We start from the raw sequence: 15,780 nt of genomic DNA on the forward strand, positions 1-15,780 counted from the left end.
GATCCTATGTCCCCATCACCTGCCTCTGTTAATCACCTCCCTCCTGATAAATCTGCTACTTACTTACAGTTTAATATTAAAGTCTATTAACAAGCACCCTCTGGTTGCCACTGCTGTTAATATATGAAGTTGGAGTTGATAGCACACCATCTATTTTTAGTCGAGAAAGATGCGACCATGAGCTCCCTGTAGCTTCTGCTGTCGCGTGGAATTAAGGTACCCGCATTGAAGCTAGGGGCGACTTAAAGCCTGTCACTCTGTACTGTACAAAATACTGGAACTGGACTAACGTCAACCCAAATCAGCCCTGTGGACCAACCGTCCTTCCAACCTTTCGCGAGCCGTGAAATCTGGGCCTCTTCTTTTGGCTCCTTCTCCCCTCTCAGAAACACTTCTCACCATCTTTAATCCATTGTTGTCGATTTCGCAATCGAGCATCAAACCCGCATGGGTTTCCCACGTTGCCATGGGCTGCATAAATGTGCGAACAGCCTCCACCATCCTTCAACTTGACATCAGTAATGGACGACATGATTGGTGAGGTATCGCGAATGGGGGCAGTTTTCGGCAGGGTCTTGGCCCTTCAGCCCCAGCCCGAACCAGTGCAGCCTGCACCCATCAACCTGTTTGGCACAGCACAGCATGGAGCACGAGTCCCGACTGAAGGGCTCTACATGTCATGGTTCCAGCCTTGAGGGGAGAACCTTCTCGCGATTCTGTGTTTCATTACACCTTAGGAGCTCTCACGGATACGTTCGCAAGCTTTAACGGTCACCATCTAGCCCTACGAAACGGTCGGTAGTACAAGACGTTGCAATCGCAGCAGAACGCAAGACAGCGAGCTATCCCAGAAGCTGGGTCACCAAGAGGAATACAGAATTTCTCCCAGGCAGGATTCTTCTGTCGCTTCCCGGAGGACGGCGATCAATCAATCTCATCTCATCTCGATAAGTTTAGTCGGTACTGGTATGTGAAGTAACTCAGGCCGTTGTAATTCCTTTTGCACTCCTTTTTAGCTTAAAAACTGACTCTCCTCAGGTCTGCGTTACTGAAGCGATCGATTCCTTCATTTTGCGCAAACGCTCTGCTACCCTACGACAAACTGCCTGTTCGAATGTCCATTTGGTTGCGACCTTCCTACCAGGAGATCTAAGGAGGGCATGGCCCAATATGGGGGTGGGGATGGCCTACCACCATGGGGATACCCCTCCAACTACGGAAACGATCATACACCTCATGGACTGAACCATAAAATCTCCTCTGTGTCGGCTGTGAGCGCAATGTCTGACCGGCCGGCTCTCAATCACAAGTTCTCCTCGATTTCGGCGATTAGTACGATGTCTAGTACTGACACCTTAAGCCGGCAAGCTTCGGTGGTGTCTCTACCATCGCCGGACTTTGGTCACTCACATCCGAACAGCGAACAGAGCGATATCAGTCATGTGCAGCTTTCGGATGTTGAAGGGTCTGGCATACCAAGACCGTCAAGTACTTCGAGCATCAGCCGTGGAGTGTCTACCCTGCCGGATCTTCTTCGCGTGGGCTCACCTGCTTCATCATCTCCCAAAGGTTTTCCGACCTTTCGGAGTTCGAACTCTTCGCCTTCCTACTCTCCCGTGGCCTCCGCCGACACCTCGAGGCGGTCATCTTTGGTGGGCAGAACACCGTCCAAGAAATATACGGCCATTAGGAGGGGCTCTTTACTCTCAGGGAGACATGGTTCGATTCCAGAGACTGAAGAAATTGATATGGGGTTGTTGCAAAATGCGGTGCCAATGTCTTTTGTTCCTCACAAGACTAGGTATTCCACGGTGGCCGAAGACGAAACCGATGATGTTGGTGGGGTTTCGGTGGATCTAACCTCTTTAACTGGACCAATGAACCCTAAGAATGAGGCTGAATGGAAGGCAATCAATCAGAAAGAGAAAGATGGGCAACTGACGGGTGGTTTGGGGGCTGGATGGACACCTGATGAAACGCTGACAAGCACTGATCTCCTTGCGAAGGCCCCTCCTACTCCTACCACCCCTTCGCTCGTCCGGAGATTCACGCTTGGGTCCGCTCGCATTGGACGAGCTCCTACGCTCCGAAACCTGGCTCAGATAGAAGCAAACAAAAGTGGAAAGGTCATTGAGGTGATCTTGGAAACGGAGCCCAAAGAGGATGACGAGAATTATGTCGGTATGGATCTGAGTTCTATGGAAGGGTCTAGCACTACACGGAGTGCGACGTTCGACACTGTAACAGGATCGGGATGGGCCAGGCGAAGGACGACTTTACCCACAAAAACCGAAGTTTATCATCCTCAAGCCAATTGGAAACCTTTCTCTATGAGATGGCCGTATCTTTCGGCCTTGATAGCCATTTCAGTCGGGTTAGCTGCTGTCCAGGAATTCTTATATCAACGCTCGGCTACGACGCCACTGTATACCTTTAAAGATGCCAAAAGTCTCTCGACGTGGGACTACTTTTGTTTTAAATACATGCCAACAATGATTGCAGTAACATTTGGCATTTTATGGCAGATTACTGATTTTGAGGTTAAACGACTAGAAGCATTCTACCAACTTTCGAAGGAAGATGGAGCTCTTGCGGCTGAATCTTTGAACGTCGACTACATCACTTTTTTCAACTTCCTCCGCCCTATTAGAGCGCTAAGGTATAAGCATTATGCAGTGGCCGTGTCGTCTGTTGCGACGTTGATTGCGGTATCTGCTATTCCAACCCTACAGTCTGCATCTGTCATCCTGAAGCCTGATCGCAAAACGAGGAAGGAAAACCCTCATGGCGACAAGACCATTCATATTGATGCTGTATGGTCGCGCTTTCTAAGTGCACTTCTGATGGTCATTGCTATCTTTGGTTCCATCCTCTTGTGGCAACTAGAGAAGCGGCGGTCGGGACTCGTTGCAGATGTCAAAGGCATTGCAGGTATTGCCGCCATGGCAAACAAGAGTCATATCTTGAACGATTTTAAGGACATGGACACTGCCACTCCAGACGCAATTCACGACAGGCTCAAGAAGCATCGATACACGTTACGCAATTCTTCGCTTGCCCCAGATTCTGACAATGTCTTGACCCGAGAAGAAGCAGACAAATATGACCAGAAGAAAAAGACAGACTCAAACCCGCATCCGTTTATGCTTCGACTTTTTGCAGGCATACCATTCATCATCGGTATGATGCTATTTATGGTTGTAATGCCGATATTTTTGTTTCAAAGCGAAGTTAACAAGGTTACCGAGAAGGCGCCTTGGCTTCTGACTGTAATCGCAGTCGCAATAAAGTTGGCTTGGGGGACATTGGAAACAGACGTCAGGATGATGGAGCCTTTTTACATTTTATCCAAACGGCACGCGTCGCCCAAGGTCTTGACTCTAGATTACACCGCCATGGCGTTTGGCTACATGCCAATTAGAGCGTTACTCAATGGGCACTTCCTGGTTTTCCTGGTTGGTCTAGGTTCTGTGCTGGCCGAGATTCTTACTATTTGTGCCTCCAGTTTCGGCAATGTGAGCGGAACTGATTTCGCTAAGCCCAAGCCCGACAAACGATCCTTACTTGCTAGCTTACTCTCTCGCGACGGTGAGGATGATGACGATAATAAGGGCTTGGGTGGTAATATCAACGGAGGAGAAGAAACATTTCTCTCCTTCTGGATCTCCTTTGGCCTCGCTCTCGCAATTTTATCATTTCTCTGTCTGGTCGCTACATGTGTCTACATGCGCCGTCGCCAGCCCTTTCTACCTCGCCAGCCAAATACCATTTCCTCAGTCCTAGCATATATTCATCAATCAAAAATGCTTTACGATTTTGTGGACACAGAGAAGATGAACAATGACGAAATGGTTAAGAGGCTGGGGAAGATTGGAAAGACGTACGGTCTCGGGTGGTTCGCTGGCAGAGACGGGGACATGCATTGTGGTGTTGATCAGGAGGAGCTAAGTTCTAATTACAAGCACGGTGAGAATGTCAAGTTGACTAATCAGCCTTGGAACTCCCACTGGGAGGACTATTAGCCTCTTGGCTATCGTTCTTGGTTACTCTTCTTGGTATAGGCAGGTTTGAATTGGTTATAAGCGAGTAAAGAAAACGAGTTTACAAATAGATGCAAGGCGACGAGGATGTAAAATTATGCATATCATGAAAATAATAGTGGGACTAGATTCTGGTATATGTCGGACTAGATCTAAATTATAATCTTAACATACCGTGTTACTTATTTTCAGCGAGATTATCAGTGATCATTTGAAGACTCGTAGCGGCCTTCATTCAATGAGTCGATTTCACAAAGCCAGACAAACCAACGGACCTAACAGCTAACAAGGGCCAACGTATTTCTTCTCGATGTGAGAGGTTTGATGCTTGTCTTATTACAGCCGATTAGAAATATGGTGTTCCTAATTCTGCGTGTAGAAGCAAGCGCTTGCTGGTTTAGATTTAAAGCTGCAATCCTGAAGGTATTCTGGTATTTATTTAAAAGTCACTTTGAGTTCGGTCAGCCACTTGAGCTTTTCAACTCGAAATCACGACAAATGGCTCCCATTACAAGTCAAGTCAGTCTCATGACTATCAACGGACGTCAATCTAAAAAACTTCGAGCGACTTTATTCTATACTAGTAAGATAAATTAATCGAGCTCGATCCTCTTCCCCTTTAGTAGCCAAGCTCCAACCAATATACCCGCAACATATCCCATATAAGCACCTGTTACAATCGTAACCGGCCACTTTTGCCATTCCCTATCCCAATCTAATGGGATTGGCACGGCGCCCATCCAAGCTCCTAACAGACATCCAACAGCGCCGCCAAACACCTCGTCAATGGGGCTATAGAATGAAGCTATCTCCCGCCATTTCCCTGCATCGGTTCCGTGCACGTATACGAGTGGGAAGATAGTGAGAAGCGCGATGTGTAAGGAGGAGAGGATTGTGTGGGGGAGATGCGTGGTCAGGGGTGCGCCGAAGAGGATCTGGATCGCGAAAAGAATGGGGGATGAAAGAATTGTGAGAGTCAGCGCGATGAATGCTGTCTGTATAAATGTCAGATTCTGCAATTTTGGGTATTCTGGGGCGGTGATTTACCAATGGCCCTGAGGTAGGTGTTTCAAGTCCCTTTTTACTCGCTCCAGGCTTTGGTTTTTTCGTAGCCTTTGTACTTGTTCCTGCCGGAGGAAGACAAATGACCGTGTAGCCGATTTGGATTACTGCTAGTGGTAGCAGTGAACTGAGCAGTGTTGATACAGGGTCGACTACGAATGATGGGAATCGCATGTAATAAGCTGCTAGTAGGAGAGCTGGGTGAGCTTGTGAGACTATTCGTGAGATGTCTTTGGGCAGGACTTCAATTGGCGAAGAAGCCTTGGGCGAGGCAGTGGTAGAGGACATCGTGACGGGGTCGATGAGCGGCATTTTGGTTAACCGATGTGCTTGATTCCAGCGTGAGATCCCGCATGTACCTCGCTGGTGATTGTTACAATTATTATGTGCTGGGGGCTGTTCCGAATCGGACGTCACTCGGAGCATGGATCGAATATTCTCCGAAATCTGGAACATAAACGGCTGGGCCGAGGTGGCGCCGTTAATGCGTCGTCAGAAGCTCCCTGAACTCGTCGACAAGAGCAATCAAGTCGCTCCAGGCATCGATACCAAAACCACCAAAAACTTCCCAGTCTTTTCACATATCATCAAATCTGGTTGGTACTATTCAAAGCCAACCCATTATGTCCTCGCCTTCCAAAATCACGGACAACCCAGTAAGTTCACAGTCCCAACCATAAACTCATGCGCCGCATTCTTGACCTCGAGCTTTACTGATAACACTCTTCATTCTAGAAAAGCCCAACGACTGGTGCTGAATCGCCTACGACCGTTCGACCTTTAGAGATGGATGACGACGATGTGCAAGAATCCGGCATTCTCTTCAATGATAACCCGCCCACGGCCAAAGTAGGAAAGCCAGCAACTGTCGAAGATGCCGAGGCCCCTCCTGCGAAACCTCCACGTCCACTGAGTCCTCAACAGCAGGCTGAAAACACCTTGAAAGAAGCGTTTCCCAGTATTGATGCTGCTGTTGTGAAAGCCGTCCTTAGAGCTAGTGGTGGGCGCGTTGAGCCTGCGTTCAATGCTCTGCTAGGTAACTTTATACCTTGGAATATTAAAATACTATATACTAAATCTCCCAGAAATGACTGATCCTGATGCTGTCGTCCAGGAAGAAGTTGCCCCACCCCAACCACCTCGACCATCGAACCGCGCCCAGACGCAGATGGATGCCGATGAACAATACGCGCGCCAACTAGCAGAACACTATGGGGGTTCGGGTTCATATGCTCCACGGGTGAGCAGCAGAGGAAACCCTCGTGGGAACTATATGAACGATACCAAGCCAGCTCAAACGCGAGAAGAGGAACACAGCTTCCTAGACGATGATTTGCCAATTATCAAGGAGAACCTCAAAAAAGGATTTCTTGAGACACAAAATACTGTTAATGGATGGCTCACGAACTTGAAGAAGAAAATAGATGGTGTGGAGGATGATGACGAGGGGTCTTCGTCCAGTCAGCCGAGATATGGTGCTGGGAATGCAGGTTATCGAACTCGTAGGAGTGGAGATGGTCGACAAAGTGGTGATTACAACCGCTACGATGCCGACCCTCACGTACTTGGGGATGATTTCGGCGGTATCCAACTGAATGATGATGGCAGTAAGTATCGAGTGCCAGTATCTTGTGATACATTCTGACTCGTATAGGTGCTGCTCGACGATCCACACGTCCTTTGGCAAATCCAGATCTCTTCAAACCAACACCAGCTCCACCGAAACCCGCCGGTGGCCGTAACGTATCCTTTAACAGTCGGCCCATAGAAGACATGGATATATACAGGACATCGCCAAAACTGGGACCTGCCAAAGAGACATTTATGCCAGCCAATGCCGGGAAACAAAGTAAATGGCAGCCACTGTCTGCGGTGGAGCCTAGCCCCATGGGTGAGGCGGACAACGACCCATTCAGTCTCGGTGATAGTGAAGACGAGAAAGAGAGTAAGGATCGGGTTGGGGGCAAGGAGATCAAGATGGACGATGCAGAAAGGTTGAAGAAGGCTGCTGCCGAAGCTATGCAGGATAACATTGGGGAGCCTGAGCGCAAGCCAGAACCCGCTCAGACGGTGGGGACGAAAGACAAGATTGCAGAGGAGAAGTTGACTGGAAAGTCATAAGGTGCTCTGGAGGATACCTAGTGTTGCAAAACTGGGTTTCAGCGTCACGATATCCCATCTTTGACTTCTGACAGTGACATTCCAACCCAATTTTATGGTGATTGATTTTCGACGATGGTCCGGCCAAATGAAATGTGTGTTCTCCACCATGGCCCGTCACCCCGCCTTCCACTAGGTAGCTCTCCACAGCCTTGCATCTGAATTCAGCCTCGCACAAAAAACGTGGGCGCATTGATTGGCTCATAACGAATTAAAAACAAATGTTTTTGGGAGCATTGTCAACACAGCCGGGAAGCTTCATAGCCTCGATCAATGATATCTCAGTCGTTTCGTAGCAAGCTGGTCGCACCCTGGTTCACGTTGTACAATGTCTGATGCCGGCTCTTCACAATTTGCTGTCACTGATGAGCTTGCATACTTCGACTGCATATATTACCCCTCACTAGTCCTAATTGAGACTCTGAAAGATAGATAACCTTTTGATAGCAAAACTAGGAACTATCGTGACCTCAAAATCCTCCGGCAAACATATACAATTACCCAGTCAGCGCATAAGCACGACCCAGCTTTCGAAGCTTCTAGCTCCGGGAACTAGGAGCTGGCTATCCCATCACCTCGGTGTCAAAAGTACAGGTGGAATTCCGTCGATCGTTTCGGTCCCTTCACTCTTCTCTTCAACCTCGTTGGCTCCCCTCAACCACTCATTCGAGACGCACGTGCGACTAGGTCCTGCATCTCGCGCTGTCGTTGCAGTTGGTACTTCTCTTGCGCTCCCGAATCTACTTCCCCTCGACAATACCTAGGTAGAGACTCGCTGCTCGACGTCATTTAGCTAAACCTTTGTCAACTTCACATATGAGTAGCTAGTTGCTCACGCCAGACCTTATCATTTAGACGATCTGCAGCTATGAGACTCTGCATGTGACGGAAGCTTCTTCTCCCCAATTCTTAATATAACCTCATCTCCTTCACAAGTTCCTCAGCCAACCGTGACCCCGCTACGGGTTTGGCAGGTCTTCGCACCGCATTATGTACGTCTCAAGCATTCCATTCCCATTAGATATACCTCTACGGATCCTCGGCTGTCACAGCTGATAGTGGTGAAGCTTTCACTGACAAGTGTGCGTTTACAGGAAGTTTGGCAAGCAGATTCAAAAGAGGCAACTTGAAGTCCCCGAATATGCGGCGAGTTTTGTCAACTACAAGGCATTGAAGAAGGTCCGTCTAACCGATTCTCGGGTTGCACGAAAAAGCAATACCTCCAAGGGCATGGTCCAGCCTATTGACCAAACACTTGACCATGTGTGCTGATACATTGGTATTCACAGCTCATAAAGAAGCTCTCGGCAACACCCACACTGCACGCACTGAACGATCTTCACCGAACCGCAGGAGTGGTAGATTCCCAGGCAGCTCTACAAGCTAACAAAGCTACATTTTTCTTTCAACTGGTCTGTTTCTACGTCGCTAGGAGATAAATCCATACTGAGATGAATAAACAGGAGCGCGAACTCGAGAAAGTAAATGCGTTTTATTTGCAGAAAGAGGCAGAGGTAAGTTATACTAACACGATTTTTCATTGTGTATTGACCACATGCAGCTCAAAATACGCCTGAAAACACTGCTAGACAAAAAGAAGGTCTTGCAGTCTCGCAGTAGTAAAACTTCTCAGCGGTCCGCCAAGTTCACAACACTAGAAGAGGGGTTCCAACAATTTGGGAATGATCTCAACAAGCTACAGCAGTTCGTCGAAATAAATGGCACAGCCTTTTCGAAAATCCTGAAGAAGTGGGATAAGACCTCCAAGTCCAAAACCAAAGAACTCTATCTGTCTCGAGCTGTTGAGGTACAGCCTTTCTTCAATGCGACTGTCATCAGCGAATTATCAGATCAGGCAACGACTAGTCTTCAAGAGCTTGGAGCATGGGCCGAGGGCGACCATATTAGTTTCGATAGAAGCCCAGACCATATTGTCAGTAGTCAGCACCTGCTAGGTACCGATGAAGGCGATGCGGATACTCTACTTTTGGAAACCGTCATCTCCGGAAATTTGGAAGCTTTGAAAGACCTACTTTTGCGATTGAAAAGCGCGGCGGACCCTAACGGCCCCCGAGATGTTGCACTACTCGAGCGAGTAACGAGAACTTTCCTCGCTGCGATTAACGAAGCACCCGAGCCATCCTTACAACTGCTTTTGGATACTAATCTTGTGGATGTACAGTCTGAGGATGACATTAATGAACGCAATTGTCTTCATCAATCGACTATTTATGGCAGCTCTTTCGTCCTCGGGGTCGGACTCTCACGAGGCGTAGCCGTGAGTAGAACAGACGTGTATGGCCGAGTGCCTCTGCATTACGCGTGTATGCATGGTCGTATTGATATGATGGAAGCTCTTCTGAATGGTAAGCTACTTCCACCCTCTTTCATTTCCTCGACTAAGCGAGGCCCAGCCGACCCTGCTACTATTGATCTAATCGACCACGACAACTTCACCCCCCTAATACACGCGATCATACATGGACACCTTGAATGTGCTGGAAGGCTGTTACAGCGATCTGCTCGTCTGGACCCCATCTCTGAAACTGATCATGTCCCTTTGAATTTGGCATGCGAACACGGATCTGTGGCCATAGTCGATCTGCTTCTCCAACATGGCGCGGCCATACTGCCGGACGCGGAAGGTTTATATCCACAACATCTGGTTGCCCGCTCTGGCCAGACGCCTCAACTGCTCCTCTTACTCAAAAGTTATGGCGCAGATCTGGATCAGATTGATAAACTCTACTCATGGACACCACTTTTCCATGCCGCAAGCGAAGGAAACGTCCCATGCATGAAGACTCTTCTCGAAGTCGGTGCTAAAACGAATATCCAAGACGAGAAAGATCTATCGGCAATGTATTACGCTGCTTGGGAAGGACATTTAGAATGTATGAGACTGCTATCCTCAATCATTACTGAGACTCGAAACGCGCGAGGCTCCATGCAACCTCCTCAGCTTGGTTCCTCTATGGGAAGCAGTGCGCCAGTTCCGATGAGCATTGATGCAGATGGCATACCTGAACTCGAACTTCCACCTCCTATAATACCATTACGCCGATATGGCCACAATTTCCTCGACACGAAAACATTTATACAAATCAGCTTCGAAGAAAATGGCGAGCAGCCATTAATCTTTTTCCACGACAGCAAGTATCCTGCTGCTCGTCTTACGATTTCTTCAAAATTGTCTGATTTAATACCCAAGAATATTTTGCTCCCATTTCAGGAAGATACCCGGCTTGTTTCCTTTCAGATTGATAATCTAGATTCCTTTGCCATCGATTTCGATGTCTTTCCTACATATGGTGCAAAAGTCATTGCGAAAACGGTCGCATTGCCAAGCACTTTCCGCGCGTTATTGAGCAGTTCAGGGCGCTGTTGTTTACCTCTTTTCGACCCACGCTTACGAGCCATCGGGCAAATAAATTTCAATTTCCATGTTATCAAGCCTTTCCAAGGCAAGGCTCTCGAGATTACCGATTTTGAGACCTACTGGAAGGCTACAAGCCAGTTCGACCATCGCCCCAGTGCATTTATCACCGGGTCGAGCTTGTCTGGCTATTATGTACAACTGTTCGTTCAACATACCTGCGACGGTGTTCCTGTTCTATGGCCAAGATGGACAATCGATTATATGGATATTGACTTTCCAGTAAGTCGTCTGACATATGATCAATTTGTAAGTGCTGGCTCGCGTCGAGCAAGAAAGACGGAAGAGCTATCAGCACTTCCAAATCTAGCAGTCGATAGCATTGAGGAGGTTCACCAGATCTTGTCCGGCTCAGCCGTTTCACTCAGAGATGCTCTGAATTTACTGCCCAAAGGAATGCATGTCAACCTCCAGGTTTTGTATCCCTCTGTGGAAGAGGAGAAGAGCTTACGTCTCGGACCAACTGTCAATATCAATACGTTCGGAGATGTAATACTCAACGTTGTCTTTGATCATGCGCGAACACTTAGAGAAAGAGATCCGGAGACCATGAGGTCGATTGTTTTCAGTTCATATAATCCGACAGTCTGCACCGCGCTTAATTGGAAGCAACCCAATTACCCCGTCTTCTTGTGCAACGATCTAGGAAGACAAGGCGAGATCCTAGAAACGTCGGCGGCCATATTGAGTAGCGGGAGAAGAACAACATCTATCAAAGAAGCAGTCCGGATTGCTCAGGATAATAACTTCATGGGCTTGATATGTGTTTCGAGACTCTTGGTAAACCCAATATCCTCTCTCGCTATTAGCTTATGAATGCTAACGTTGTGACAGACTATGGTGCCGGCATTGATCGAGGCAATCAAAGCACAAGGTCTGGTACTTGTGGCAGATAAAACGGCAGAGGCGCCGGACCGGAGTAACATTCACGACCCCTTCCCCAAACTACCTGAAGGCATAGATGGGGTCTTGAAAGCAAATGGTGTTCTACGCTTCAATGAGAGTATTGACATGTAAATGCTATATGTTCTCAATAGAGATATAGAAAAAATAAAATAAGAATGATTATCCTGTATCATAAAGATAGAGTGCTTCCAAATCGCTCCTGGAATTGTTAAGCAACATTACGTCCTTGGGTATAGTATGATATTTACCCGAACGCCGTCATAAATTTGAGCTTCAACCCTTGATCCGACCAAACGACTGAAATCCACGCAGTATTGTACGGATTTTAAGCCCCTTTGAGCTCATACTTCAACTCCGCCAACTCCCTCTCCGGATCCACACTTCCCATTACCCATTTCCCCAAAAGCACAACCACTGAAGCTCCTGCCGGCAAGCCACTCAATATTATCCACTCTCCTCCGTCGCCTTTGTCGCTAACCAATCTGCCTAGCCCCAAGATCGCGACACATAATGCAACATTCAAAATAGGAAGATATCTTCGGATTGGGCCATCTTCTCCTTGAGCCAACCGTTCCTGTCTACTTCTCACAACTTTGGATTGTTTATCCACGAACGACAAGCCTGTTGTCTCTGGCGGAAATATGTACACCAGATATGCGGTCGAGAGCAGCGAGGTTATGCTTAGAAGAGAGAGGAGAGGTGGTCGCTTTGAGGTATCGCTGAAGAGCGCCAGAATATATGGGATTATAGAAACTAAAGGGAGAGCGAGAAGAATCTTAGTATAAGTCTTATTCCATGTATCGTTTTGAGTCCGTAGATTACGGATCAGTGATTCTTGTTCTAGATTCAGTTGTTAGCAAGTTGCCTATAATATGCATGCTGTCGAGCAACTGTTTACCTTCTTCATCCATAGCTTCTTCACCTTCTTCGTCTGAATCCCCGGAGTCGTTCTGATACCGAAACGCCTTCCTCAACCGGGAGGTGCTCGTCTCCATTTTGTAGGTCTGCGTGTGGAATGCTTGCTCCCAGTTGTGGTAAGGCAGGAGAATGCTGATGATAATGGGGAAATGTTCAGCCTTGTCTTGGCGACCGAGGAATGATGTTGATCACGTGATGATATGAAAACCGAGCTGTGCTTGTCGATTCCAATGGACCTCGAGTTGCAAACTGCAGAGAGACAAGATGCTTCCACGATTGCTACGTTCGAGGGTCCTACCCAGCTTGGTTGGGGCGAGAAGCGCAAATGCTGCCAGGTCTGTGGGAGCGTCAACGGTGCTGAAGAGGACGTTAATTGCTGCACCTAAAGCTGGAGATCCTCCGCTGATGAGTAGAAGAGCGGATAGAGAACTGCCTGGTAAGAATTCTACCTAAGAAATTGACGAATAGTAACTGACCAAAACTATAGAGCTTCCAGAAAATGGAATGAAGTGGGTAAAAACCGTTCCCATCTTCCTCATCGTCCTAATATCCTCGACCCTCGCAATCTTCAATTACCAAAAGTCCTCATCCTCCGTTGTTTCCTCCACTCTATACGCCCTGCGTACCTCTCCCGCAGCCCGAGAATATCTAGGCGATGAGATATACTTTGCGAACAAGATGCCTTGGATCTGGGGCGAGATGAACCAGTTGCATGGGCGGATCAATATCCATTTCGAGGTCATGGGAAAGAAGAATAAGGGTACGATGAGGTTTACGAGCTTCAGGAGGACCAGGATGGGCATGTTTGAGACTACGGAGTGGAGTTTGGAGACGTATGATGTGGATGAGAATGGAAAGAGGAGGAAGATTGATTTGTTGGATGGCAGTGATCCGTTTAAGGGGATTGAGATGGATGCTGATGAGCTGAAGGTTGTTGGACGAGGAAGTTATGCACCAAATCTTTCAGGATGAACTTATCTCTCGGGCACTTCACTAGTGAAGATGACGAGGAACATATTTCAAAACGGTGTACAGCTTCTGGTGTTTATGGGGGGTTCTAGAAAGCCAATTGGATCATTGTAAAGTATCATGAGACAGTGAAAGGCACATCGCAAAGATGCAATGTTGCTGAAGCATTGGACGGGCGTTACGAGGGGGGTTGGTTGACTCAATGAAATTCGGCGTATGCCATATTTCCACATGTATTGTACAAACATCATAATATACACCACTGAATCTATGCAGCCGCTAGCTCCTGCAACGTCTCTTTGACCTCCTCTAAACCACCCCCCGGAATAACAGGCCATGGCTTCTTGATCGCATCCTGAATCTTCACAACAGCGCCCTTGGGTCCAGCAATACAGCCATTGAGCACTAAAATCCCCTTCTCGGCATCCACCTTCAAAACCTTGAGGTTCTGAACCGTAACCTGCTGTCCCCCCATGTTTCCTGGCATCCTCTTTCCTGGATGAACTCTGCTACCACCACCCTGCGATGGACCAGACGAACCCATCAAACGATGGGATTTAGAGTTACCGTGAGAAGCTCCCTGACCTTTGAAGCCATGTCTCTTCATACCACCCTCAAATCCCATTCCCCTACAATTACTCCTCGTATCGACGAATTGGCCTTCTAGGAACCATTCTGGCCCAACTAATTGTCCAACTTTCAAAAGACCGCTCTCATCCTTAACTCTGAATTCCGAGACGAATCGCTTTGGTGACACGCCCTGACTCGTGAAATGTCCTAGTAGAGGTTTTGTGACGTTACTGTCGTGTTTCCATCCGGCGCCCATCTGGACTGCGAAATAGCCATGTTGTTCTCTTGTCTTGTGCGAAACGACTTGGACACGATCCAACTGTACTACCGTACAAGGCGTTCTAACTCCTGTTTCTGAATCGTATAAGGCGGTCATGCCCTTTTTAATTCCCAGAACTCCAGTTCTTAACGGTAAGGTTTTCGCTTTGCGTTCGAGTGCTGCAGCTGGCGAAGCGGTAAGTCTAGGTAGACCGGCGGTTTCCTGGTTGAATCGGTTGTGTTTCGATCGATGGTTTGCGGTCGACCAGCCATATTTGACACCTCGCGTCGTGATAAGTGGGAGGAACGATTCGGGGAGGAGGAATGAGGGAGGGAGCGCGACCCAACTTGTTGGTAGCTTGGGCGCCATGATGTGTGGTTTGCCGTCGTGATCGAGTTGCAGTCGTTGATGTTCGTGAGGGTGAAAATTCGCTACGGCTACCCACAAACACCATACACGTCGCCAATATCAAGCCTCTTCGCTTCGTTGCAATTCAGTTTTGTGTCACACATTATGGAATTTCGATAAGGAGGTCAAGATGGTTTATTATTTCACTTCAAATGTTGTGTCGCCTAGTGCCTTCATTTACGTAGGAAAGGATAAGGTCGAAAGTGCGTTTATTTATGAAAATTTGCAAGGACAGCTACTGATCAGATGACAGACGAGGATCTCATAAAATATGGCCTTGAAGAGGATGTCTGGTTTCATGCCGATAAGCTCTCTAGCGCTCATATATATCTTCGCATGAATGAGGGAGAAACTTGGGAGACTATTCCTCAGGACGTGCTTACAGATTGCGCCCAATTGACAAAAGCCAACTCTATTGAAGGCTAGTAGAATAATCGTCTAACAATTTCAGTATTTCTAACGGTCGAGTAGGGAACAAGAAAGACAATGTTACCGTGATTTATACACCGTGGTCGAATTTGAAGAAAGATGGTAGTATGGCGGTCGGACAAGTGTCCTTCAAGGACAACAAGAAGGTATGAATAAAGTCATTGATGTGAAGACGATTGGCTGATAATAGACCAGGTCAAGAGAATAATTGTCACCCAACGAGAAAATCCTATAGTCAACCGTCTGAATAAGACGAAAGTAGAGAAATTCCCAGATCTCGGAATGGAAAAAGAAGAGAGACTGAAATCCTTGCGAAAGAAAGATCAGGCTTCAAAGTTAGAGCGCGTAAGTCATCGAGCAAATCGTGAGACTAATCATTGCTGATACTATTTTATAGAAGAAAGAAGAAGCCAAAATAGCTCAGGAACGGAAAGAGAAGAAGTGGCAGAAGGAGCATGCCTATGATGAGCTGTTTACTGGCGAAGATCCTGAGGAAGCAAATAATCAGTATCAGGATGGGAATGACTCGGATGATTTTATGTAATGAAGAATCTGAATACTATATTTGTGATCCACATAAGAAATCTGGTGGGAAAGTGCTTGCATTTCGCTGATGGAATAGG

At 47.4% G+C, this 15,780-nt stretch overlaps 7 protein-coding genes across 7 annotated transcripts; 4 read left to right on the forward strand and 3 right to left on the reverse strand.

Moving 5' to 3' along the window:
* Positions 1 to 1,160: 1,160 nt before the first annotated feature.
* GLAREA_00632 (uncharacterized protein) lies at positions 1,161 to 4,022 on the forward strand (the record flags this gene model as incomplete). The annotated part of the gene is made up of 1 exon (XM_008085390.1): positions 1,161 to 4,022. The coding sequence occupies one exon, from the start codon at positions 1,161 to 1,163 to the stop codon at positions 4,020 to 4,022; it is 2,862 nt and encodes a 953-aa protein (XP_008083581.1).
* Positions 4,023 to 4,633: 611 nt separating this feature from the next.
* GLAREA_00633 (uncharacterized protein) lies at positions 4,634 to 5,414 on the reverse strand (the record flags this gene model as incomplete). The annotated part of the gene is made up of 2 exons (XM_008085391.1): positions 4,634 to 5,035; positions 5,088 to 5,414. The coding sequence occupies 2 exons, from the start codon at positions 5,412 to 5,414 to the stop codon at positions 4,634 to 4,636; spliced, it is 729 nt and encodes a 242-aa protein (XP_008083582.1).
* A 311-nt stretch (positions 5,415 to 5,725) lies between these two features.
* On the forward strand, positions 5,726 to 11,715 carry GLAREA_00634 (Ankyrin repeat-containing protein; the record flags this gene model as incomplete). The annotated part of the gene is made up of 9 exons (XM_008085392.1): positions 5,726 to 5,758; positions 5,838 to 6,138; positions 6,188 to 6,709; positions 6,757 to 7,216; positions 8,357 to 8,495; positions 8,552 to 8,674; positions 8,726 to 8,776; positions 8,824 to 11,478; positions 11,533 to 11,715. 9 exons carry the CDS (start codon positions 5,726 to 5,728, stop codon positions 11,713 to 11,715), a joined length of 4,467 nt encoding a protein of 1,488 aa, XP_008083583.1.
* Positions 11,716 to 11,929: 214 nt separating this feature from the next.
* GLAREA_00635 (uncharacterized protein) lies at positions 11,930 to 12,599 on the reverse strand (the record flags this gene model as incomplete). Its single annotated transcript, XM_008085393.1, has 2 exons — positions 11,930 to 12,444; positions 12,503 to 12,599. 2 exons carry the CDS (start codon positions 12,597 to 12,599, stop codon positions 11,930 to 11,932), a joined length of 612 nt encoding a protein of 203 aa, XP_008083584.1.
* A 187-nt stretch (positions 12,600 to 12,786) lies between these two features.
* Positions 12,787 to 13,494, forward strand: GLAREA_00636 (uncharacterized protein; the record flags this gene model as incomplete). Its single annotated transcript, XM_008085394.1, has 2 exons — positions 12,787 to 12,958; positions 13,010 to 13,494. The coding sequence occupies 2 exons, from the start codon at positions 12,787 to 12,789 to the stop codon at positions 13,492 to 13,494; spliced, it is 657 nt and encodes a 218-aa protein (XP_008083585.1).
* Positions 13,495 to 13,759: 265 nt separating this feature from the next.
* GLAREA_00637 (Translation protein) lies at positions 13,760 to 14,689 on the reverse strand (the record flags this gene model as incomplete). Its single annotated transcript, XM_008085395.1, has 1 exon — positions 13,760 to 14,689. One exon carries the CDS (start codon positions 14,687 to 14,689, stop codon positions 13,760 to 13,762), a length of 930 nt encoding a protein of 309 aa, XP_008083586.1.
* Positions 14,690 to 14,858: 169 nt separating this feature from the next.
* GLAREA_00638 (uncharacterized protein) lies at positions 14,859 to 15,701 on the forward strand (the record flags this gene model as incomplete). The annotated part of the gene is made up of 5 exons (XM_008085396.1): positions 14,859 to 14,931; positions 14,982 to 15,153; positions 15,180 to 15,303; positions 15,353 to 15,502; positions 15,555 to 15,701. The coding sequence occupies 5 exons, from the start codon at positions 14,859 to 14,861 to the stop codon at positions 15,699 to 15,701; spliced, it is 666 nt and encodes a 221-aa protein (XP_008083587.1).
* Between the last annotated feature and the right edge of the window lie 79 nt (positions 15,702 to 15,780).

This window comes from Glarea lozoyensis (genome assembly GCF_000409485.1).
Source record: "Glarea lozoyensis ATCC 20868 chromosome Unknown GLAREA3, whole genome shotgun sequence".
Lineage (NCBI taxonomy): Eukaryota > Fungi > Ascomycota > Leotiomycetes > Helotiales > Helotiaceae > Glarea > Glarea lozoyensis.